General features: G+C 51.3%; 1 protein-coding gene across 1 annotated transcript in view; it reads left to right on the top strand.

The window, feature by feature from the left end:
• The window catches only part of GRIK4 (glutamate ionotropic receptor kainate type subunit 4), a 296,004-nt gene that overhangs the window by 128,083 nt on the left and 141,517 nt on the right, over positions 1-26,404 (top strand). Inside the window, exons 3-6 of the mRNA XM_069468807.1 lie at positions 4,452-4,549; positions 8,650-8,815; positions 18,958-19,136; positions 23,409-23,462. Of these exons, the coding sequence (XP_069324908.1) occupies positions 4,452-4,549; positions 8,650-8,815; positions 18,958-19,136; positions 23,409-23,462 (497 nt within the window). The remainder of the gene's footprint in view (positions 1-4,451; positions 4,550-8,649; positions 8,816-18,957; positions 19,137-23,408; positions 23,463-26,404) is intronic.

The raw sequence follows: 26,404 nt of genomic DNA, 5'->3' as shown, positions 1-26,404 counted from the left end.
TAGAGAGGGGGAGAGATGTCTCCCTGCCCAGGGGCAAGATCTGAGCTGGGTGCTAGAGGATCAGTAGGAGTTTGCCAAGAGGAAGGGCAAGAGAGGGCCCAGAGTCTCGGCCCTGGACCAGGACAGACAGGGAATGCTAATGGACTCCTTCTCAGAAAAATGTTTTTAAGCGAATAAAATAAAACAGGTGGTATGACCATGGAAACCAATTATGTTGAAATGCAGTTAAAATATTTTAATAGTGTTATATTAATATGTGTGCTTCCTCATCAATATATTCCATAGCCAAGCCCAGGATTGGGTCTCACTAGCTTAATTTCAAAGTAATAACGAATATAAATGGTAGTTCAAGATATCCACAGCACTGTAATACGATATGAAATACTGGTGATTTCTGTTGGAGACAAAGTCACAGGTACTATTAATGTACTGAGGTTTGTCACCTACATTCAAAATGAAAGGAAATGCTACATTTCACTTAGGGGCTGGAAAAAATAATGATGGGATTTCCCCCCCCCCCCCCGAGATGTCCCCAGACCCCTGACTTCTGCCCACAGACCCCAGGCACAGGTTAGAACCCCTGGTCTAGTCAGAGATAACCACGTGGGAACAGGCTTAGACGGGAAAACATGCAGAGTACGATCGGGGTGGGCTGGCGCGGCGGGAGGAAGGGCTGGAAGGGGAGGGTCTCCAGGAGGTCAGATGCACTTAAATTTTACTTGCTCATCAGAAGAAATTCTTTTACTATAGCGCTGTATTTTTATAACATGTAATAAAAGGAGTACAGGCTTATTATAGAAAGTACAGAAATGAAAAAAGGGAAGAAGATCGCTCCGTGTTCCAATGGCCAAGGCAGTCTCCATGAACATGCCAGTTAATCCCTGTTAACCGGGGAGGTCGTGTGGCCCCGCGGTGAAGGCACCGGACCCTGCGGTTAGGGGTTGAGCAGTTGAATCTCGACTCTGCTCTTTCATTTTTCTGTCTTGTTTTTGTGTCTGTAAAATGAGAATGACAGTAATAGTACCTGTTACATCAAGTTGTTTTTGGAATGAAATAAGTCAATTCTCATAAAGTGCTTCGAATGGGCTGTAATTAGCACTCAGTAAGTGTTGTCTTTAATAACATCTTCTTCTAATCATTCCTCAATGTGTAACTATTCTCCGTATTTGCTTAGTTGTAGCCTTCATATAGATATGCATGTAATTTTATATCCTGCTTCTTTCTCTTAATATTATTACATAAATATTTTTAATGCTATTATAAAATGTTCGTAAGCATTTTAAATGCCTAAATAATATTCCCTTTGGGCACATGACCCATACTTTATATAGCTGTTCCCTTGTGATTAGACATTTAGTTTATTTCCAATTTTCCATTGACAGTGTTGAGTGGGCTTCAGTGTGGTCCAAGAACTATTTATTGGGCGCATAACTCTGAGTAAACTCTGAGTAAAGGCCTGTTCTGGGTATGGAGGATGCAGAGGGAAATAGGAGAAGCTCTCTGCCTTGGAGGAGCACCCACATCTCTGTTTCAGGATTACAATCTGCCTCACAGTTTGGAGAATGGACTAGGAATGAAGAATCCCGGAGATAGAGCAAACCCCTTAGGAAGGCAAGTTGTAAAGATGGGTCGACCTGGAACGGTGGCAGTGGGAGGAGGAAGAAGAGGACAGCAGGGAGAGAGCAGGACAAATGATCAGAATCTGGCCCCTGATTGGTACAATAAATGAGCTGATTTAGTTAGGGAAGGCAGGGAAGAGTGAAGGTGACTATGGCTTTGAGCTTGAGGAGCTAAGGGGAGTGCAGCAGAGTGGTTAAGATGGATCTCCACGTTCCAGCCCCGTTCTCCCGTATGTGATCTCCCTGTGTGATCTTGAACCGGTTACTTAAATTTTCTAAGCCTCAGTTTCCCCATTTGTGAAGTGGGGATAAAAAAGAATATTCTTCATAGAAGTGTGAAGATCAAATCAAATTATGAAGAATATGTTACAAATCCGATGTAATGAGGATAATAAGCATGTCATGTACCGTTCTGAGCCAGACCATCTTGCATCAGATTTTTTAATAACTGTGCTTTACTCAGTCACATTAAGCGTGAGATGCCGGAGGGAAGACCCGTGGCGATGTCTAGCAGGTGGTTGGAACTTGATTTTGTAGCCCAGGACAGAGGTCAGAGTGTAGGGTCGTCTGGGCAGAGACGCGGGTGGAGGCCGCAGGCAAGGGCGAGGGGAGGCCCACGGGGAGTGAGGTGTGGCTAAAGCCTGCGTTTAGTGTGTGGGAGAAGAGTCAGCAAAGACAGAGAGAAAGACTGAACAGAGAACCAGCTGAGAATCAGGATTAGATAGTGTTACAAAATTCAAAATAACAAATGCAATCCGAAAACCTCAAGTGCTGTAAAAAGAGAATAGGATGAGAAGGGATAATAGATCATTTGGAGAAAGCAGATTCAGTAAATGAGGTGGGCGGGAGGACCCCCACTGTTGGGTTGGGGGAGCTGGGTGTCGGAGTGGCTGGCTGCAGGGCAGTGCAGACCGTAGGTGGCCAGGAGAGAGCAGCATGAACGCTGGAGGGGTCAGGACACCTGAATCCAGACGTTGGCTCTGGCCTCAGTTAGGTATGTGAGTGCTATGTCCTTATAGGTCAAATCAGCAGATAAGACCCCTCCCCAGGCTGTTGCAGGGATCTGATGGGAAGATGAACTCAAAGCACCGAGCAGGGTGAGAGCTAAGCTGGTTGAGATCCCGTAAGATAAGTCACCTGGAAATAGCTTGAACTTTGAAGAGGCTCTTCAGAGGCAAAGCCCCATCTTCACTACTTCTGCCACAGCGGGTGGTTCTGTCACTTAGTGCTAATGAGGCCTCCTTGGGTACCCTCTGCCTGCAGCCTCTGTCACTGAGATTCTCGATGTTGTGCCTGAGCCATAGATAAAGAGAAGACCTTGAAGATCTATGGTTCCTATGGTAAGCGGCAGTGCTCGGATTTGAACCTTGGTGTTCTACCTTGTCACCTATGCCCCATCCAGGTGACCACCTGGCTGTGTGGGCTAATGGTTAGGACTCTAACCTAAGAGAAAGAGCATCCAGGTTGCAGGTGTGGCTTTGCAGCTGACTCAACAAGAGACCTTGTGCTGATCCCTTAACCTCAGTTGCCTGGCCAGGGAGATGGCTCTGCCTGGCCAGGGAGATGGCTCTGCCTGGCTTCTATTGTGAGCAGGCAGAAACTGTGTGTGGAGTTAAGCTTTGAGTTTTGCAGACAAGGATGTCATGTTGTGCAATGGGGAACCTCGATGCGTTTTCTGGGGCAGCTCCTTGGCTCTGATATTGCAGCGTGTGCACCGAGCATTAGCTCATGTCCTCAGTCTCTAGTGCTTTAAAATCTTAGATTCTCTCCTCTTCTGACCACGTGTCCCATTCATTTACACCTTCACACAGCGAGTATGAGCTGGGCACCTACTATCTAGGAAACATCGTGCTGGACACTGAGCCAATGAGAAGTGGGAAGTTAGAGATAAATGTGGCTCAGCTCCTGTCCGTAAGAGGTTTACAATCTAGTGAGAGGAGAATTCTGAACAGCAAACTGAAATAGACACAGTTACAAGTGTCTTAGATGAGGGGCACAAACCAAGGCTTTGGGAGTCCCAGGCAAGGTTACTTCCACCCAAAGGAGCCCAGGAAGGCCTGGGGAGAAGGCCTCAGGGAGGAAGGAAGAGCACCTCCCCCTCTGGGGACACACAAGGTCCCGGGCGTGCTGGTTTGTCAGGAAGGACCGGACAGGCTCGGGGAAGGGAGCATGCCAGGCTCGGGGTGAGGGGAACGCAGGGGGCGTTGACAAATGAGACTCCTCTCTGCCTCCCATATTCTCCTTCCTCTTCTCTCTCTCCCGCTCCCTTTGACCTTAGCTGCATCTGCCTTCTACTCTCTGTCTGTGTTATCCTCACCACTCCCTGTCCCCCTGCCTGGCTGCCTTTCCTCCTCCCAGACTCTCTCTATATTGGGGGGCCTAAGAGATCATACACTGGCGGCCCCTCTGTGAGCCGGGCCCCAGCCCCTGCAGCGGCCACGCCCAGGGCAGCCCCCACGCCCCCACTGCAGGCCAGGCCAGGCCGCGGGGTGGAATCTGCAGGTTTCTCCATCAGCCTCCGTCCTTCGGTGACAGCCCTGACGATTTACATCCCCCGTTGGCTGTGGCCGTATGTTGTCATAACCTGGGTCATTTCCTCATTTAATACTGTCCATAAACTCCAATAAAACTGTCCTAGAGCCCAGGAGTCGAGGGGGGGAAGGGAAGACACTGGGGTTGGGAGGGCTGGAGAGGCAGGGGAGGGGGTGGGCAGGAGGTGAGGGGCAGCCGGCGCAGACCAGCGGACTCACGGCCGTGGCCCAGGCAGGGCGGCCGGCCCGGGCCCGACCTGATGAGCACCTTGCTTCTTTCCTGCCCCTGCCGCTGCTGCAGTGTGTCAGATCCTCCCCAAGGGGGTGGTCGCTGTCCTGGGACCATCATCCAGCCCAGCCTCCAGCTCCATCATCAGCAACATCTGTGGGGAGAAGGAGGTGAGTGCGGGGCCGGGTCGGGGGAATAACATCTGCGGGCTGGAGTTGTGCTTAAGGGCTGGAAGGGCCCATCAAGGCAGGGTTCTTTTATTAGTAACAACAGCATCAACACAAACACAAAAGACGTGGTCCTTTGCTGAGCACTGACTGTTCCAGGATGTTTGGACGGAGGGGTCTCCGAGGAGGTGTTTGACAGCAGGCGTTTCAGGCTCAGCGCCTCTGAGTCTTGGGGTCCGTGGTGCTGTCTCCAGTGGTCTCTTGGTGGTGGCGGGTCGAGGGGGAGGCCGGAGAGGGTGGGGGTCAGGGGAGGCCAAGAAGGCAGAAGTCGGAGTCCACACTCATACCCACGTTTGCAGCTCCGTGGTTGTCTGTTTATAAAGTGGGATTCTAGGGAAGAAGGCCTTCAGGGGAAGGCACTGCTACATTTTATGGCTAAAATAAAGTTTGAAAGCCTCTGCTTTATACGTTCTCTAGAAAGGAGATTTTATTTTGCTTTCTCCCTCATTCACCAGTTGCAGTGTTTACCTCTTCAAGCAGCACGTTCTCCCTCAGCTGTGGCTCTGAGCCTCTGTTTGCGGAGTGTCGAGTCTGTTTCCTCTCCTTCTAGGTCCACGGGAGAAGGAAATGGGAGAGGGGACAAGTCGCAGAGTAACGACCCTCTCCCTATTCTGTCAGCTGTCCCCTCCCTTTTCCCTGGAAAAGACTAACTCGGAACTTCAGAGAGTCTGTCTAGTGCTGGCATCGTTCCTGGTCCTTCCTGCAGCCCATCAGTCCTTTCTCGTGGATGTACCCCTGGGAGACGGGGTCCTTAGGGGGCAGATGGAGGTGGTGGTGAGGCTCGAGATCAGGGGTGTGGCCGGGGAGGGACATGGGAGGAAGCATCGATCTTGCCCATGCTCTAGAGGCCTGGAGGCTCAGGCTTCCAGAAGCTTCCGCCTTAGGAGGATCCAGTTCTTAGAAACAGGATGGCACGTCCTCTGCAGGGCAGACTGGACGCCTCCTCAGCGAGCAGACAGGCTCCTGCCCACCCAGGGCCCCCCTTGACGCCACAACTGTCTGTTATGATCGGAGGGCTTGGGGAGTCCCTGAGGCTTTGGGCAGAAGATATATCTTCCCTGTTTTACGAGCCCAGTCTCAGAAATGCTGTCTGCACGGACACGTCTGCGGTGGCCTTGCTCCTGCGGTGGCTGGGCTGCTCCCAGGGCCCCCGCTCCCACCCCCACCCCAGCCTTCTTGCTGCCGGCTGGGTTAGGCAAACAACTCCCCACCCCCTTCCCACTCAGATATCCTCAAAGACAACTCTGGGGCCCCACCAGGCCACAGAGCAGCTTCTGTCCCTCCCAGACCTCTGCCCGGAAAGTTAGAGCCAATGTGTCGCTTAAATCTTTCTCGCCTGCTCCAAGAAACAGCTCCGTGGCAGGTTGTTATTCCAGCAGTGGCCCTGACCTTCCCCACACGGAGTTGCCAAGACTTCACCTCCCCATTTCCTCTCTTCTGCCCCCTCCTTTTCTTTCCCCCTCCCCCCACCGCTCTTCGCTGTGCCTCACAGCCCTCCCCTAAGCCCCCCTCCAGTGTGGCCTCCTCTGGGGTTCAGCGGGTGTTTCCTCTGCACCCACATGTCTCTCAAGCCCTTCTGGCATTTTAGTCCAGAGGCCGGGCCCTGTCTCCTGCATCCTGCCGCCCCTGCCCGAGTGCCACGGAGCGGACCATTCCCCGTCTTTGTCTGCTCGTGTTCCTCCTGGAGCAGCCTTTCCTCTCCGTTCAGATTATGCATTTCTTTTAATATTTTATGAGGCTGAACTGCCTTACGCCGACTCCCCCCAGCTCCAGGGAGAAGCGGTGGAGTTCTCACCGAGGAGCCCATTCCTTTAAATGCTGCCACCGTCTGTGGCTGGCTGCTTTCTGCCTGGCTGCTCCCCACTCTGTTCTGTCACCTTTCCTTGTCCCCCACACAGCTCGCTATGACTCCCTGGGATACATGTGCAATGGCAAATCCAGTGTAGATTGATCTTTGTCCCACAGAGAGGACCAGCAAGATAGGCTGGGCCCTCCCCACCTGGGCCCCGCAGAGCGGCTGCTGTGTCCCCCGCAGGCCTCAGGGTGGCGATGTGCTCGAGGCTCCCCTCCAGCTCCCCCTCCTAGGGGACCCCTCGACCTTCACCCCTGCACATAGGCTCCAGGAGCTTCGTGGGAGCATCTGTATTTGTGGAGGGAGAGAGAGGGTAGGCGAAAGGGCACTGCCTGAGCGCTTGCGACATTAACTACTGAGCCATTATGTATTTTACACACAGGTTCTCATTTTATCCTCCCAAAGTGCTAAGAAGCAACTATGGTTATCTCCATTTTTATGAAGTTTAGACAGGTTAAGCCATTTGCCCCCAAATCACACAGCATAACTTGGATGCAGACCCAAGTCTGCGGACTGCAAACCCACTTGTTCATCACCTTCCTGAGTCCTTCCCCAGCCCATGTCCAGGATCTGCGATTCCCGAGGATGTCTGCAGGCTCCACGATACTGGGGGTGCTCGTGGGCAGTGCCCACTGGCTTGGCTGCCAGTGGAACCCGGCAGGCTGGCTGGCTACACCGGGAGGACCTTGGTCAGAGACGCTCAAACGTCTACACCAACCAGCCAGGCCACTTGCTCCTGCATGGGCTTGGCCTCTGTCTTGTGAACTTTTTCCTTTCAAGGTCCATTTGTTACTCATTTTAAATAGAGTGTATGGGGTGCAAAATACAAGTAGGAAGAAAGACCCATTATGACATGAGCCCTGTCAACTTTACTCTTAGAATCATCCTTCCTAACTCACCAGGCTCTCCCCAATTCCGCACTTTTCCATCTCTGCTGAAAAATATCGGTTGCCCTCTCTCTCTGGTTCCAGGGCTAATCCCAGCTGAATTCAGGAATTTTCTCCCTAGTTTCTGCTGACTCTTTACCCTCCTCCCATCTCAATCTCAGAGCAGCTGTGGTCTCTGGCTGACTGACTTCCCCTAGAAACTTAAAAGGCTAAGGTGGCAGAATCCTACAGAGTCCACCTCAACATCTTCCCAGACTCCTGGCAGGATAACCTCTGGGCCAGGCCAAGCAAAGAAAACTTCTGCAGTCGTTTCTGAATAATCCATTCTAGAAGACAACTCACCCACCACCGGGAGAAGCTCTTCCTGCTGTCCACCCTCAATCTTACTTGCTTTAACATCAGTACAAACCCATGCTCTGCTTCCGCTCTCCCAGCTCTGGGTACCCGAGCTGAGGGTGGCAGAATAAAATCAAGGTGGATGGCAGCTGATTATGTTTTAACTTTCCTATTACCTGCCAAATAGCCTGAGCCGCCGATAAAGCAGCCATCACAGCCTCTTAATGTCTTTTTTCTTGGGAGAGGAAGGCAGGGCAGTGCCTCCTGGAAATGTCAGTAATGGATGCAGAGCGAGGTTGACGCAGAGGGAAGCTGACTGTCCTAATGAAGCCAGAGCAGGTATTCATTTACCTGGCTCCATTACGAGGTTCTCTAGATGGTTGCTCACCTGTGGGGCTTCCTCCCCATAAGCGTGCCTGCAGAGGAGCCCCTCGCTGCCCCCTTCCTCTCCCTGGGCACTCGTGCAGGAAGTGTGTCGGGAGCTGGTTTATATACCTGTTGGCTGGGCTAGTGGGCCTCCCCTGTTAGTCCCCAGTGCAACATTTTTCTCTTCCTGCCATCTCTGCTCTGACTTATTAACTACAAATAAAATATAAGGATCATGCTTTCGAGAGCCATCTGTCTCGCTGCCTAGCAGCGAGCAGCTCCTCTGAGAATAGAGACCTATTCTTTTGCTTTCTCAGGGCCTCAGGCCCCACCTGCCAGACCCACAATACACTAGTCTGGGTTTCTGGCCAAATGGTTTTCCTTCCTGGGTCTTGCGATCGGAAGTGTCATCAGGGATGTCACCGCGTCTCGTCCCATGGAGTAGGTGCCCCGGGTCCTGCGAGCGCCGTCTCCCATTGGTGTGCGGCAAAGGTGTGACGTAGAAGAATCCACCCTCCGCAGCTTGGCTCACTCATCACTCTTTCTTTCTTTCTCACTCGCCCGGATCCTCCCTGCGGCCCGTGTTTTGCTCCTTCTGCCAGGTCCCTCATTTCAAAGTGGCCCCAGAGGAGTTTGTCAAGTTCCAGTTCCAGAGATTCACAACCCTGAACCTCCACCCCAGCAACACCGACATCAGCGTGGCTGTGGCTGGGATCCTGAACTTCTTCAACTGCACCACCGCCTGCCTCATCTGTGCCAAAGCAGAATGTAAGTGTCCCCAGGCTGGCTCTGCCCCCGACAGGCGGGGCTTGTTGATTTCCCCCTGACGCCCTGTGCCCCTGGCTGCAGCACTGCCCACTAGCACCCCAGTAGCGTGGGGCCCTTAGACATCCCCGTGAACCCGCACATCCTAGAGACGGGTCAGGGAAGGACTCAGGAAGGTGAAGAACAAGTGGGTTTAGAGTCTGCAGACTTGGGTTCGCATCCAGGTTCTGCTGTGTGATTTGGCTTCTGTTAGATCACAGGGCAGCAGGTTTGGGCATTCCCATCCCCACGTGTCCTTGGGCGTTGTCTGCATGTGTGTGTGTGAGAGAGAGAGAGAGAGAGAGAGAGAGTCAGTCTAGGAGCACCCTTGCCAGGACTCCCTGGGCTTGAGCAGAACAGAGAGGAACTAGGTTCCAGGGAGCTGGCCAACTGCCAAGCCTTTTTGCATCTGCGAACTCAATTCCTACATTTTCAGCCTCATTGTTAAGGAGATACGAAAAGAAAGAGAGAGAGGGAAAATATAAAATTGGATGCATTTGTACTTGATGGGTTGAAGAGCTTCTTCTCCTGGAGAGCAGGTTTTGCTGATGGAACAAGGTCCAGGGTCAATTCCTGATAAAGCATTTTTTTTTTTTGCAAATGCAGGGTTTGGAAATGCATATTCTATGACTATCAGACAATTTGTGACACAAATTTAGTGTTTATGAGATTTAGCTAATTTAAGCCAGCACCTTGCAGCATCTGTGCGTCTGTGAGCTCCCGGCGGCAGCTGCCTACCCACATGCAGTCAGACAGGTGCTGGCCACTGGCTGCCCCTGGAACCCAGTGCCCGAGGCCCCAGCATCTGTGTCCTGCGTAGCTCACCTGTCCAGGTCTTACCCTTCAGGTCTCTGTGGGCTGCACTGAGAGACATTCCGTATTCCCTAAGGGCTCCTTTCTATGGCTTCTTAGAACTGCTCTGCGTTCTTAAATCCTTCCTCGATCCTGGAATCCCAGAGCATCCAAATGCAAAAGCCACCTCCCTCTCAGGGGTCACAACCCCTACTTTACCAGACCTTTGCACCTGGCTGCCTCCACACGTGTGTGAATTCATTTATGATTCAACACAGATGTATTGAGTATTTACTCTGTGCTACCCAAGAAACAAAGTAACTGAGTCGCAACTCTGTTACAACCACCCAGCAGGTTTGGAGGTGTTGGAATCTTCCTCTTCAACTTTGAGGAAGTTGAGACTCCAGGAGGTGAAGTGACTTGCCCAAGATCACACAACTCAAATACAACAGCGCCCAAACTCAAACACAGGTCTCTTCACTACAAGTTGAAAGCTCTTTCCAGAGCCCTGTATCTCTCGATATGGCCCCTGCCACCCGTGTGACAAGGCACAGAGTGATTTATGCTCGGGGTACACTAGAGTTCTCAGACAGGGGTTCCATGGAGAGGGTTTGGCAAGAGATCAGTGAACATAGATTCTAACCCCCTCATTTAGAGAAGAAGAAACAGGCCCAGAAAGTAGCTCGTCTTGCCTAGCATCCCATGGTCAGTAAGTGGGAGAGCTGGGATTTAAACCACGTTCCCTGGATCACAGTCCGATGCACCATCCCCACGACAGCAGTATTTGTCACACTGGTTTCCTCTGGATCTATGTGATCAAGACAGTAGCCACAAGCCACATGTGGCTATATTAAATTTAAATACGAATTCATTAAAGGGAAATAAAATTGAAAATTCAGTTCCTCAGTCTCCCTAGCTATATTTCACACATGGCTGGTGGCCCCGTATTGAACAGCACAGATGTAGGCTGTCCCCGTCATTGCAGAAAGTTCTGTGAGACAGCACTGCTCTGATGACAAGTGCTTTGCAGACAAAGAGTTCTATGGGGACAAAAATTTTGGATAACCCTTCCTTCTGATTCCCTTCATGGAGGAAATGCATATTCTACGTTAGCATGGACACTCTCAGATGTCCGGTGGCCAAAACGATTATTTACTTCATCACCTTTCAAATAAGCTTGACTAGGAGCCCCGAAAGGATGCTCATCATGATGCTGGTATCTCACGGAACTCGGTTAGGAAAACGCTGTATCCCACCAGGTGGTCCTCCTCGTCTGGCATCCTCGTACCATTGACTGGTGCATCAGAATCAAAGATCCTCTGGCGGTGACTGCCACAAGCCCAGTTAAGGCAGGACGGGATGGTACACCCCATGTACCCAGCAGGGGTGTGAAGAGACAGGGGGCAGGCTGTAAACATCTCCAGGCAAAGATTGTCCTGCAGTCTTTTTATCCTGGCCAGAATGTCTCACCAACCTGACAGGAAGTTCTTTCTTCTGTCTAGCCACAGTCCCTCTTGCTTTTAGGCTGCGCCCTGTTTCCTCTGCTCCAATTCTTTATTGAGCTTTGGGAAGTAAGTCGCTCAGATGTTTGTTAAGCATCTACTATGCACTAAGCGCTATGCTAATACTGTTGCCTCCCAGCCCAGGGCTCTTTCCATTAGAACGATGACATTCCTTGTCATTCAGACAGTTCCTTGCAGATGGCAAAGCACTTTCGCGTATGTTTTTCCATTTTACCTTCCTCCTCCCCAGTCATTCTAGAGCTGAGAAAACAGAGTCCTGGAGCTGTTGAGGGACACGGGGTCACACAGCTGGCACGTGCAAAGCCAAGACTTTCACTCGGGTCCTCTGACTCTGATGCAGGAGCTTCCTCCTTCACGGCCCCTCCCAGCCTCCAGGGTCTTCACAAACAGCCCCAGAGCAGCGGTTCGGGGTGGGCTCTGCCTAGCAGGAATAGTGTCCTGTGAAGGGCAGAGATCTCTCTGGAGCAGCAGGTCCCCTTGTCCCTCGAGCAGGGGTGCAGGCTGGCTGAGCACAGGCAGGCTCATCAGCAGCGGGCCCACAGCCCAGGTGGGACGCAGCAGCCACAGGGCACTGCTCAGCTCACACCCGCCCACCGGGGCTGCCCGGGACTCTCCCCACCCACCCGGGGCCAGGGGGAGGAAGGTGGAGCAGAGCAGGAGAAGTTCAAGGGCAAAGGGATTGAAAATCTGATCAAAGGATGAGGAAATGAGAGACTGAAGGGAAAAGCAGCTCCGAGCTCTGAAGGAGACCCTCTTCCATCTTCCTCATTAATGCAGGGCCGAGAGACACAGCAAGTAGATTTAGGAACAGAATGTAATTCTATTTTCCAGCCATCAAAATTAGGCGTAACGGAGATCATTCCACGGGGAATCGTGCCACTTATTCTCCTGCTCCCCAAAAGTAGATTTTTAATAAGCAGTTTTCGGACCAAGTAGAGATGTATTGTGAATTACATTATTTTTCTTTAATGGGAAAAAAAAAATCAGAACATCTGCAAGCGCCCGTTTCTAATGAGGCTGGAGAGGAGATGTGGTGAGCGGCGCAGGCAAGGCCATCCTGGTTATCCCGCAGCCTGAGGGATTGGCTGTCTGGGGGCTTCCAAGGAGAGTTGGGGCTCCCCACTGTGGACCCCGGGGCCCCCTGGTCAGACCACCCAGCCCTGCCGCAGAGCTGCCTGGTAGGACCCTCAGGAGGGACCCAGAGCCACAAGTATAATATGCTGCATGTTTCCCTGGTGTCATTGTACACGGCTACATTTTTTTTTTTCTTTTAATGCTTGCTTTGGTGTTTCTTCCTAAATATTTTAATGTCTTTTTTGTGGTTACGTGCCTTATGTCCCCACGTCTTCTGCCACTTATCTACTACCTGTGTGATCTTGGCACAGTGACTCAACCTCTCTCAACCCTCTGTTGTCTCATCTATAAAATGGGGATGATGAAGCCTCCCCGCTCCAGGGATGGCAGAGGGGGTTAAGCAGGACAGCCCGTGCAGAGTGGGCAGCACAGTGTCCACACCGGGGAAGGGCCTGGCACGCTGATTCTTCCTAGCCTTGCTTTCTCGGATCCCGTTTGGAAGAGGCCAGGCCAGGACCTGGAGCAAGAGTCAGTGGAGGTCCGGCTCTGCCCTCCTTCCTGCCCCGTGTTCACTCAGCACAGCCCGGGCTGCTGGGGAGAAGCAGACTTTGATCTCGGGGCAGTTCCCGTCCTGGGGAGGAAGACCTACGGGAGAGAAAGGCAGGATGGCGGAGAGCTCTGATGACGCCACTGCACTCTAGCCCAGGCGCCAGAGCGAGACCCTGTCTTGAAACAAGCTTTGGAGTGAAACCAAGCTGCTCCACCGCGTAGGAGCTGTTGAGCGTGTCACTCCACCTCTCTGAGTCTTAATGTCCTCCTGTGTAACAAGGGGGTAATAAGGCCTGTTGGGTTAATTGGCGGGATAGTAACTGGGCTCAGAACATGACACACATAAATCGCTGTTATTCATGCTGCAGCTCTGGTCGTGGTTGTGGGGGTGGAGGATGGGGAGTAGGGAATGATACCCAGGGCCCCGAGGGTCACGGGGCAGTGGTGGGCCTTCCCCGCGAGGCCCCCAGGAGGCGCTCTGGGAGATCTTTTGCTCATAATGTTGCAAAAGTAACCCAGGGTCTGTGTGCTGACACTTGGGAAGGTCACAGTGCTCCCATTATTGGGCACCACTGTGCCAAACAGTGTGCTTCGAGTTTTTATGCAATCTTACTTAAATTTTAAATTCTCTTATTTAAACCGTATAACTCGCGATGACCATCTAAGATGGACTCTATTAACATTCTTTTTATATGCACGAAGGAAAGAGATTAAGTCAGTCTTCAGGTCACATGATTCTTGCTACTTTCTCTCTCAGCCTCTCCTGACCCTGGGGAAGACACACAAGTGAGGGAGCCTGGCCTGTCCCAGGGCCCCTGACTCTGCCGTCTCAGTCACTGGATCTCTCCCGCCTCCGTGACTGTGTCTGTTCGCAGGAATAATAATAATTCCTACCAGGACAGTTGTGAGGACTAGATCCTCTGTGTGTGAGAAGGTGCTTAGGAGACACTGGAGGTTATTCTCGGGGCGGGGATGCCTGCGGGGCCCCAGCTGCTGAGGCCCAAGCTGGAAACGTACACCTGCCATTGGGAGGCCAACAGGGGTACAGAGGCCAGGGGCTTCCCACTCCCGTCCTTGTGTCACTGAAGGGACAACCTCAATGCCAAGTGGGCCTCCTGTGAGCAAGAGCCTCAGCCCACTCCTCGATCTCCTCTCCTGCCCTGCTGCTCTCCCCTGCCTGTTCCTGGGGCCAAGTTCAGGTGTGGAATAGGACAAAATAGAGACACAGGGAAAATATATCGTTCCAGAACTTGAACTTGTTTCATGCCCCTTCCCCACCTCCTGGTGATATCCCGGACCCTCATCCCCCCTCTCTGGTCAGAATTCGCTCCATGGAAGAATCTGACGGCCACACACGCTGAGGCACGGCCACCTGGCAAGGGGAAGGGGAATGAGGCTTTCCAGGTGTAGGGCCCTGTGCACCAAATCAAATTCCTGTTATCCCATGAGATCCTCACCGCTGTCCTCCAAGGTGAATATTACATGAGCTGCTTCCCAGAAGATTTAAAAGTGTGGGTCCTCCTTGGAATATTAGCATTTTCTAGGACCAAAGCATTAAGCCCAGGGAATTAGCCGGTAGAGGGGGAAGGACGCCAGTGGAAATAGATGTTTTCTTTATTATTATTTTTTGATGCAAGAGTGCTCTGTGTCCCCTGCAGACCTATCACCTAGGTATTTGTGTGCTTGTCCCACATCTTTGTCCAGCCCTGGCCTCACCATCCTCCTCCCACCCCTCCCGGCCCCTGGCCTTCCAGTTGCAGAAGCAGCCTCCCTCCTTCCTCCCAGAGCAGCCTGCCCACCGAGTCGCTCATCGATCCACCCCGCTGCATCCTGAGCCAGACTGATAGGTTCCCCAGGTCCCTCCCAGCCTTGGACTTGGCAGGCACAGCCGCTGCTGGGCCAGGGCTCCCCTAGGAGAGGAGGGTTGGGGTGGAGGTGGAGGAGGTGCAAGGGAAGAGAGCTGCTTCTAACCCCTCTGGTGGCAACTGCCTTTGCTAAATCCACAGATAGCGGTGAGGAGAATGACAATAGGAAATTGTCAAACTTCACTGGAAAACTCCTAATATTCTTAATGTGATTAAACCACACTTCTTCTGCAAATTTCTTCCACTGACTAGAATTAAAAAGTATCCTCTTCTGATTTATAAAATTAGAGGATCTCTGGGCTGGAAAGAAATCATTGATTTTCTAGTTCAACTTTCCCTCTACTGGTTTAACTCCCTCTGCAGTGATTCTGAAGAAGGGCTTCAGTCTTTCTTTGACTTCCTCCAGTGATGGGGAACTCACTACCTCATGTGCAGCCCACCACATCACAAAGGAAGGTTCTTCTTTGCGTTGAGCTGGAGTCTGTCTCCCTGTGGCTTCCACCCCCTCAGTGCTCCTGGGTGTAGCCCTTGAGGCTGCCAAGAGCAAGTCTGCCTTGGGACAGCCCTCCTTCATCTGCTCCTCAAGTGACACGGTGACAGTTCCCACCTGGCACTGCTGCTCCTCTGTTAGGGTACAGAGTCTCTTTCCTTCCCTACAGTCTCTAGATCAGTCCAGTCCAGCAAGCGCTGTACACCCTGCCCGCACGGGATTCACAGAGAAGTTTGAAATGCGATCCCTACCTACCGCTAAAATAATTCATGTGTACATTATATATTATAAAAATATATCTATAAACAGTGAGACTGACTCAAAAACATAGACATGTAATACATATATACATACACAAGTATACTTACTTGCATATTTGCCATCAAATATTTTCTATGGTTTAAAACCAAGGCTATATTTTGTGGGTGGGATCATAAATCCTGTAGGAGTTGGGAGAAGGGACAGGTGGGTGAAGGCTGGAGAATGGAGCGAGGGTTTAGGGGAGGACGTGGGGTGAAGAGCAGTGGGAAAGCGAGTGGGAAACAAGATTTGTTAGGCCCCTTTTGACAGCACCACCTGTGTACTTGACATCCTCTTAATAGCCCTGTAAGGTAGTCATTCTCCTCACTTCTCAGACGAGGACACTGGGTGCCGGGGGATGGGGGAGTTGCCGTCCTAACCTACCTAGCGGTGCCGGAGCTGCCGTTCGCGTCCCAACACTGGGCCTTTGTGCTGTGCCAGGGCTGCCAGGTTGGGAAAAGGAATGACTCACTGATGGGCGATTCTGGGTGGGGTGCAGACCCGCCCTCCCCGTCCCCGCCCTGCCTCTCAGCACACGGAGGGAGGTGGCTGGCGTAGGGGAATAACGCTGTTCTTTGTTTAAAGGGCAGCAGAGCACCCCAAGGGGTAGCAGGCTGGGCAATGGTTAGAACAGGTCCCCAGCTTCTCTGACGCCTGGAGGGGCCCTCTGTCCTTGGGAGCTCAGTGCACCTGCCAGTTTTAAAAGGATTAAGCGTCCCCAGGCCACCTTTGCCAGGAATCACCATACTGTGCATAATCCTACTGTCGTCCCCCAGGTCTTCCTGTCTCGTCCCACTGAATTTCACTGCCGTTCGGAAGAATCCCAGGGGATTTGGCCTCTTTTTCCAGCCAGACTCTAAAGATGCTCCACACTCCATTCCAGGACCCATGGGGTTCGCCCCGCCGCCCCTCCCTCGCTCAGCCCCTCTGGCTGCGGGGTCGGGGGGCGGGGGGGATGCTGAGACCCCGGGAGCACCAGCTCTGCGGCCGCCCTTCACCCCCTTGCTGGAGTGTCCTTGGATCAGGTGCTCAGACCTTTGTCCGGGTGGGAGTTAGCTTTTGACGTCATCTCTGAGGAAGGTGTGGTAGACGTTCTCTCTATTTACATATAGGACAAAATGAGGATGCCAAATTAAAAAAAAAAAAAAAAAACAGATTAATTCAAGTTGCCAAACAAAATAGGAACGTAATCTGAACTTCATCATCCACTTAGCTGCGAGTGCCTGGACCCTGAGCTCCTGCGGGCAGGGACTGTATGAGATCCATCTTCTCTGCCTGGTGTCCTGTCTACACGGTGCCTGGCACTTAGGACATGCCAGGGAGTGTTGGCTGAACAGGCGTGTTCTTCCCTGACTTCATCTGCCTCACCACGCCTGCCCTTGGCATGCTCGGGGGTGTAAGTGAATACAAGAGAAGTGACATCGAAACAGAACATTCTGGTTCCCAGCGGGCTTTCTCATACGATCTCATTGAGTTCTCACCCTCTTATACTCATTTTGCAGATGACAAATGGAGCCTCAGAGAGGTTAGGTGACTTCTCAAAGTCACACAGCCAGGGAGGGCTGACCCCAAGCATGAATCCAGATCTTCCGGATCAGGGCTGGCAGGAAATAGCCCAGCAACATCAGTGCGACCGTGGGTGGGGGCTGGCAATGAGGGGCTGCGAGGGGCACAGATGGTGGTGATCTTTACAAGTCTCTGTTGAAACCCTGTTGGTGAAGGGAGGAAAGGCGAGCCCTGTGCTGTGGCTTGCACAGCTGGGCTGTGTCTGAAGCCTCTTTGTAAATAACAGGCCCTCCCCTGGCTTCTCCCCGATCTGCTGCAGCCTCCCGCTCCCTGGAAAGCCTTCTCCAAACAGGTGACAGGAAGACAGGGGTTGGCAGCACCTTCCCAGAGCTCCTGTCTCCAACACGCCAGGCCATCGGGCTCCAACCCTGCTTCCCTCTCCTTCTCATTAAGAAAACAGACCAAGAGTAGGCTTCCCTCCCCAAGTCCTGAGACACGTGTCCCTGGGCCTCCCCGGGCACTGTGCCTGCTGCTTCCTGCGGAGTTTGTCCTCAGAGGCAGCCTGGTCTCGTGGGAAGAGGGTTGGATGGAGATCAGAAAACAGAGACCCGAATTCTGGTCCCAGCTGTTTGTGTGTCTGTGTGCTGGGCAAGCCGTGTTACCTGTCTACAACAGCAGGAGGGGGATGTGATGCTCTTCGGAGGTCTCTCTCAGTGACCTTCTGATGTTTGAGGGTCAGGACAGTGAGTGACTAGTCTTTCAGGGTTGTCGTCAAGACATCCCTGAACTGACTACCCGATCAGTCCACATGGAGACTGGCAGCACGGGACCTTGGACTGCTTAGAAAATCAACCCTTCGCTTGCCACCCCGTGTGTGAGGCAGATTGTTCAACCTCCCGACCTCCCGTTCTCCTCTGTGCTGGGGATTATAACACTTTATAGGATTGTTGTGAGGACTTACATGAGATAAGCCATGTAAAATTTTTAGCACATTAGCTGGAACACAATAAGCGTTCGATAAATGTTACTCTTGTCATTGCTTTTGGGAGCAAATGCCTGCCTGTCTCTTTCCCTTGGAATTGAGGCCACTGCTTCCCCCCACCCCATGTACATGCATGCCCTCCCCTGGCCTGTATTTGCAGAGACAAGGCAGAATTAAGACCCTCTTGTCTCAGCGATGTCACTCTGGAACCCCTCCTCCCACCATGGCCCCTAGGCGGCAAACAGCTAGGGGTGGAGAAAGGAAGGGGGAGTTTCTAATGCACAGTCCCATTTTTTCATTTTGTTCTGGGTGCACCCAGATTCTTGCCTGCTGGAGTGCAGTTCAAAGGCTGTTCTTTTATGATCATGATAATACCTTCTTGTCTTAATGCAGCCACGAGGCTGTGAGGAGTTCAAAGGGTTTTGCTAGACCTGTTTTCTGGGTCCTGGGATCTTGTATATTCCCACCCCCCACCCCCGCTCCAAAATGAACACAAAGGCTTTTATAGAGCCTGACGTGACATTGACGGGAGTGGACCGTGTCCTAGTCTCAGGCCCAAGTTACGCGCGACCTTTTCTAACCCTCAACACAGACCTACGAGCTGACTGCTGTTACTATTTCCACTTCTCGGATGAGGAAACTGAGGCCGAGACAGCTGGCCACACGAAAAGATCCTGCGATTGGGGAAAGATACACGGGCCTGGTGGTCTCGGACCCCAGATCTTGGCCACTGTGTGTCCTGCACCCGAGGACCATAGGGCGGGGCAGGGATCCCCTCATTCCACTAGGAAGCTTCCTGCTCCACCTTAGAAGAGCGTTCCCGAGGCGGCTAGGGAGCCAGTAGGAGCTCTTTCATTCTAGATGGCTAAGAACCCTGCTCAGTGGTGAAGTAGCTCCCCAGCACCAGCAATGGGACCAGACACAACCCTGTGTCCAGCCCAGGCTTCCCCGTGTCCTGTTTTTGCCCAGATGTCCCTTGAGGCATCTCTACGGAGCCTCAGGCCTGCATCCTCTCTCCCCTCCAGGCCTTTTAAACCTAGAGAAGCTGCTCCGGCAATTCCTTATCTCCAAGGACACGCTCTCCGTCCGGATGCTGGATGACACCCGGGACCCCACCCCACTCCTCAAGGAGATCCGGGACGACAAGACAGCCACCATCATCATCCACGCCAACGCCTCCATGTCCCACACCATCCTCCTGAAGGTGCGAGCCGGGCTGGGCGGGTGCCGGTGGGTGCTGAGCCTCCTCCCCTCCTCGCCTCCCCCTGAGCGCCCGCTCTCCCTGTCCTTGCCTTGCGTGTCCTCCTGGGCCATGGCCTGGACCTGAGCCCTGACCAGCCTCTCTCTGTGCTTCCGTTTCAACAAACGGTTCCTGACAGCTGAAAGGAGAAAGCGGGGTGATGGTGATGTTGTAAAAATATTCAGCACCAGGGGCAGCAGGGCAGCAGACAACGGAGATGCCAGCCAAAGCCAGATCCTGCCAGGGGCTCTGCAGAGCGCCCATGGGGTCCTGGGAGGGGCGGAGGTGGGGATGGGGTGATCGAGGGGCTCGGGCAGAGGCCGTTTGCCAAGCGGTATGGAAGGATTCCCATATTTTGACAACCAGGACAGTCACGCCAGTGCATCTTGCTGAACATCAGCTCTGTCTTTAATCCTGACACGGGGTACACACATTTCCCGGTGTGAAATGCCCAGTGATGACACGAGGCAGGTATGATAGCTTCCTGCTGGGAGACGAAGAGACGTGTCCGAGGCCCAGGCCTGCGGGGAGCAGAGCCGAGCCTGAGCAGTTCCGTCTCACCTGCGAACCAGGCAGTTTCTCCTGTGCTCCCAGAGACAGAGGGGCACGGTGCCAGCCCCGAATTGGAACATACGCACGTGGAAACTAGGACTCTGTGAGAGAGAGAGAGACAGAAAGAGAAAGAGAGAGAGGTCTGGTGCCTGGGGCCACATGGGACAAACAGCTGGAAATAGCTGGGCAGCCTCCCGGTCACCTGGCCCAGTTCCTGGGCTGGTGGCTGGGCCAGGCATGCACCTCAGAGACAGCAGACCCTGCTCCCAGGCTCCTCGGCAGCTCCCCCAACCTCTCCAGGCGCTCTGGCCTCTTCTAATGCCATTTTAATTGCACATTTAAACACAACCTGCCATCTTCCACTGGGGGAGCGAGGCTCCTCGTTAACCTCTGCCAAGCTGCGAGGAGCCCAGCAGACACTCGGATGATTGTCTGTTCCTCTCCCTCCCTGCCCCTCCCTCCTCCGGGCCTCCCATCCCCAGCTAGTTTTTGTCTCGGAGTTAATAAGAGATTTGAATGAGTTCTCTCAGTACTGAAGGCTGTCCCTTCAGCCCGTTGCTATAGTAATTTTCCAGAGCTCCAAAGCCACGTCTGTGTGTGTGTGTATATCCCACTCACATACACTCTCCCTGTCACACATACACACACACTCAAACGCAGGATTTTTCTCGTTTCTTCCTTTTTCTCCTCTTATGCCTGGAGCTATGATCAATGAAGTCATTAAGGATGGAAAAACTCCTCTAAGTTTTAGGGGAGGAGAGGTACAGGCTGAGGGGTCCTCCTTAGGGAATGTGGGGAGCCGGGAGTGAGAGCTTCAGCTTAGTAGACAGATGTCCCTGCAGCCCCATGGTGGAGGGCGGTTCGGAACGCACAGTCCCTATGGGTAGCTGGAGCCTGCCTAAACAGCCCCCAGGTAGGAGCCTTTGGGGGGCAGCCCGTTGCCCAGGAATATTCCGTGGTATATCCCAGCATATGAGGCTGAGTTCTATACCCCGAATAATATGACTAGTTCATTGCTGAAATTTTGGAAAGTATAGAAAAGCACATAGAAGAAAATAAAAATTATTTACAATCTCATCACCCAGAGCTAACCGCTATTAAATTTTGATGTCTATCCTTTCTGCTTTACAGACGCATTTTTTCCCAAAATTATTATCACCCTGCACGAACTTTTCTGTAAGCTGCTTTTCTAATTCTATGTCATGCACCTTCCCCGTGTCATTAAACATTTTTCTACAAATATTTTAATGGCTGTATCATTTCCTATCATACAGATGTCCCATAATTTATTTAACCATCCTTTTATTGTTGGAGATACAGGTTGTTTCCAATCTTTTGCTATAATAAATAACGCTGGGGTGCACATCTTTGTACATAAATCTTTATGCACATTCATGAATATTTCCTTATCATAAATTTCTAGAAGTGGAATTACTGAGTTAAAGATATGCATGCTTTTAAGGATTTTGATATGATTTACCAGATTGCCTGGCAAAGGCTGTGACAGTTTACACTGGCACCAGCAGCACATAGGTATCTTTTAGCACCATTGCCAGTACTGGGTATTTTCATTTAAAACACTGTGGTTTTTTTGTTTTGTTTTTGTGGCCATCCTTTTCAAGGAAGCTCCACCTGTAGTGGTCATGATTAGCAGACGGTTCTGTTGCGTGCCCCATGCCTGTTTTTCCTGGCCCCACCGTTCAGCCCCAGCTCCTGTGCCCTTGGAGCCAAACTGATCAATGAGCAGTGAGGCTTCGGGAAAGCCTGTTCCCTTTGTTCCCATCTGACTTCCTAGAGGCCCAGGCAGGCTCTGTCCTCATGCTTCCTGGGGCTCCGTATTCCTCCTTCCAGGGGGGCCTCATCAAGGACGGACTCAGTGTGGGAAGCTGAGTGGGCACAGCCTCTGGGAGACTCGCTGTGCAGGAGGGGGCCCGGCCCCTGGAGCTTGGCAGCACTCTGCCGTCTCCTGATTTCAGGAGGATTTGCAGAGTAATCCCCGACTTTATTGAGCGGCTGTTCCAGCAACGAACTCCATGTTTACTCAGAATTCAGGCCTTAAAAACCAAGGATCTCTTGTCTTTTATCTCTAGGACAGCAGATTTCACAAAATGGGTTTTAACTATCTGACTGAGCCGTCTCCCAGCGCCGCCCCGCCCCGTCCCTGTCAGCAGTGGGCTCACACAGGGGGCTGGCATGGATCTAGGCAGGGGTGGGAGGCGGCAGCACTCTCCCTTGGACAGGGTGAGTGTGCGTGGTGGGGCACAGGACGGAGGGTGGTCATCCTGTCACACCATCCTCTTGGAAGTGGAGGAGGAAATGTACCTTCACTTGGAGGAGGAAGGAGCCTCACAGAGGAGGCCTTGTGTCCCCTGAGTGCTGTTGCCCCTGTCACTACGCCTTTCTGCCCTTTAGATTCCCATTGGAATGACGGTGATACAGGAACCCCCAGCCTGTTCCTCAAGGAGCCTGCGAGGGTTCCTGTAAGAACGCTCACGATGCCATCTAAGTTCCCTGGAGATGAACATTACGTAGGAGGAAAATATAATCATCCCTGGTCTTGTTTCTCCTCCATCCACCTCGATAGTCATCACAAAAATGGTCTCCCTGTGGCCCAGGGCTGCAAGATACATTATGAAAATCCAGCCAGTTGTCAGGAGGGATGAGGGCCCTGGAGAGAGCTGGGCTCATTATTTACCTGATCTACTTGTCAGTTTCTATGGCACCTGTCACACTCAAACCCAGGCACACTGAGAGGGGGAGGTTGGTTAGGAGTATTGATGGTGGGTACAAAGATCAGACAAAAGGGACACCGTTCTGAAATGGCAATTCTCAACTGCGGAATGATGCCACACTGCTGCGCTGAGATCAAGGGGGAGGCATGTCACCGGCAACTTGTTACTTACTAATAAAGGACCAGAGTTTGCAAATTATTTACTTATTTCCTATACTGCTGCAGATTCAAGAATATTCGTATTAAGAGTCTCGCTTGCATTCTGACAGGGGTGGAGTTGATTGGGGCATTGCCTACAACCTACAGACTCTCTGATCTATGCCTCGCCCCTAAGAGGGCTGTGTCTGTGGTTCCATGAATATCACGGTCCTCAGCGGGGAGTACAGTTGGCTAAAAGCACTGACATTAGGCTGCCTGGCTTTAATCTCATCTTTTCCGTTTGTGAGGCATGTGATCTTGTACAAGTTACTTAGCCTTTTGTTGTGTCAGTTTCCCCAACTGCAAAAGGGGGTTGGGCGAGGAATGATAGTGCCTACCTCATGCAGTTAACCCATGCAGAATACCTTACGGTGGCTGGCACATACCAAACAGTGGGTGTTAGACATTGTTATTGTTAATGGTTGTGGAGATAATTATAATAATCTGTTTAATTATTTGCTTCATTTCCCTAAAAGTCATTTTGGTTTCAATAATATGTTTATATCCATGGTGTGCTGTGTGTGAGAACAGCAGCTACTATGCATGTCACTGCCGTGGGAGGGAGCAGGGAGGAGGAGAGACCCTGTGCTGGTCCCGGATCGAGGGTAGTGTGAGAGCTGGTCAGGATGTTCCACTCTGCCTGGTGCCAAAGGGCAGCAGCCCAGACAAATGGCAGACACGTGGAGCCCTCACTGCTCATTTGCTTCAAGTGGGTTTTTGTTTTCTTCTCTAATCTCCCTCTCTTCGCCTTGCAGGCAGCTGAACTTGGGATGGTGTCAGCCTATTACACATACATCTTCACTAATCTGGTAAGACATTCTCGCAGCTCACCTCCTTGGCATAGCGAGTGTTGTGAGTGGTCAGGGGCAGTGGATCATGATGGAATGGAGCCCAGAGGATGGGGAGTGGGAGAAGTAGACACAGAGGAGCAGAAGACAGCTGGAGAGGCTGGGCGTCCTGCAAACATGGGGTCCAAGAGCCCACTGGGATTCTCATCCCAACATTTCTTAGCCTCGCAAGCATGGGGATTTGGGGAGTCTAATGCCTCCATTCAAACGCCACTAGCTGCATAGAGCTAATTCCTCTGGGCTGTCGCAGGGTGGGTAAGCCCCCTTGGTAGGTCCAGTTACTGGGCTGCAGTCCAATCTCTACGTTGTCAGACTCTCGTGCTAGCTCGGAAGTAGGAAAGCTAGGGCACAACCAGTATGCATGTCTTACAGTGTTATAACCGTATGTGCCTTTAGAGACCATCTCAGTCAAATTCCCTTATTTTGCAGATGAGAAAACTCAGGTCTGTAGAGATTTCATTGAACCAGGTTTGAGCACTAGCTTTGCCACTTACCAACCGTGTGCCCTTCAGCAAAGCACAGAGCCTTGGTGTCCTTATCTGTAAAATGGGGATCAGAACAGCTACATCATGGAGTTGCCATAATTTTGAAATGATATAATTTAACCTAGGTGGAAGCCTTTTGACATGGTAAAGCATTAAGAAATGTGAAAGATTATGGTGACCTATGGACACACTCAATTGGAGAGTAGAAAGGACCTCAGAAAACAGGTGTTTTTTTTTTAAAATTATAACTTTTTATTTTGAAATAATTGATTCATAGGAAGTTGTAAAGGTAGTCCATGTACCCTTAACCCAGATTCCTCCAATGGTGACGCTGTACACAATTACAGTGCAATATCAAAACAGGATATCAGACTGGCAAATCTATGAAAATGTGTAGAGTTGTGCACCTCTGCAAACAAGATACAGAACTGTTCATCCCACAAAGAGCTCCCTCCTGCCACGACTTTATAGTTACACCCGCCACCCTCCCACCACCACCCCGAACCCTTAGCTTCCACTAATCTGTTCTTCTTTTCTATAGTTGAATGATTATGAGAATGTTATATAAATGGAATCTTACCTTTCTGTGACCTTGGATTTTTATTGCTGAGTAGTATTTCACGGTAGGGATGTGCCACGGTTTGTTTAGCCCTTCTCCTATCAAGAGACCTTCTGGTTGTTTCCATATTTTGACTATTACAAATAGAGCCGTTACAAACAATCATTCAGAGAAGAGGTTGATTTCATTTTATAAGTCACTCGACACAGTGACCCCTTCATCCAGACATGCTTTTGAGTACCTCCTGTATACATACAGGCACTGGGCCAGGCATTCAGGATTAAAATGAGAGTAAGAAACCAAGCCTGCCTCAGAAAAACTCAAAGCACCTATCACAGTGCAAAGTGCTAGATTCTGTTACTAGACGTGTACACAGGATGCTCCAGACCCTAGAGCAGGCACTGCTTGCTCAACATGGGGCCATCAGGAAAAGTGTCACCGAGGAAGGGGCCTTCAAGCTATGTCCTGAAAGATGGGTAGAGTTTTTGTAGGGAAACAAAGAAAGGAAGAGCATTCTGGGATAAGGAACAGCATATCCACCTGCACAGAGATAAGAAAGTCCATGGCAGGTCCAGGAAACAGTGAGTCACTTAAAACTTATGGACTGCTCCAGGAATACGCATGGCAGTTAATTCTTATTCACTAACGCATTTCCATCCAACCTAGAAAGTAACCTGTTTGGAGGATTTAAGGCAGTTAACAGTTAAAGAGCCTTAATAAGGTAGGGAACAGAATTCAGCTTCATAGAGTTGATTCTTCAGTCTTGAAAAAGGTTGTGCAGAAGTAAATATGTTTTTGGTGAAAGTGTGCAGTAGGGTAATTTAGGGAATCATGCAGTCTCCCTCCCTGGACTTAGAAATCAGGTCTCTTAAAATATCCTGTGGGGTTTAGGAGATGGCTGCCCAAAGAGATGGGCTTGGATGCTGAGATCCTTCTCTTTTCCAGCCGTAGGTGTTTATGAACAGTCCTTTCTTGGGGCAGCTCTGAAATTGTTAACCCTGAAGCATCCTCTAAGCCTTTGCTCTCGGAGTTGAAACAGACTTTAGAGGAATCCAGGTGTGGCTTTTCTTCTGGAGTAGGGACTAATTCCACAGCAGGCTTGCCAGGGAGTCATTCAGCCTTTGCTTGAACTTGAGTGGAAATAGCTTGCTCACCACCACCATAAAACTGCCTGCTCTGTTGCTGGGATTTTTTTTTTTTTTTATTGAAGTCTAGCATGCCTACAGAAGAAAACCACAACATAATATATGTGCACGGCTTAAAAAACTTTCTCCAAGTGAGCACACCTGTGTAAGCCGCACCCAGCTCCACAAATAGAACATCACTGGCATCCCAGGAGCCCCTCTCACGCCCCTCAAAATGTACAACAGACGAACTTCTTTGTTTGCTTTTTTTTTCCCTCCCTAACACTGCTGCTATAAATCAGAACATTAATATGTAAAAAGGGAGAAAAGGATTAGACTATTCCCAGAGCAATGCAGGAGCATTTGCTTAAAGTAAGGAGGCATCTGGGGAAGCCTGGGCAAGTTGGCAGAAGAGCAAAGAAAGATTGGAGTATCGTGTTCCATTTGGGGACCTGGGAAATGGTGGGGGAGGGACAAGGCAGGCCAGGGGCTGCCTGCAGCGTGCCAGCCTGCCAGGGAGGCTCCCTAAATTAGGCAGCAACGTCAGCAGAGGAGGAAGGAGCTGGGCAGCAAGGAGTAGCTGGGGTGATTTAGCAGATGGAAGGGAGACATTCATTTGGAATATGAGTTCCCAGGACAGTAACCAGAATAAGGTGGAGTTGGTTGGCTGAGAGATTTTTAAGAAGACAGCATTATCCACACTGTGTACTGCCACCCCCTGTCCTCAAAAATGAT

Source organism: Eulemur rufifrons, chromosome 6 (assembly GCF_041146395.1).
Source record: "Eulemur rufifrons isolate Redbay chromosome 6, OSU_ERuf_1, whole genome shotgun sequence".
Classification (NCBI taxonomy): domain Eukaryota; kingdom Metazoa; phylum Chordata; class Mammalia; order Primates; family Lemuridae; genus Eulemur; species Eulemur rufifrons.
The sequence above is the reverse complement of the archived record's forward strand: the minus strand, read 5'-3'. Positions and strand labels throughout refer to the sequence as shown.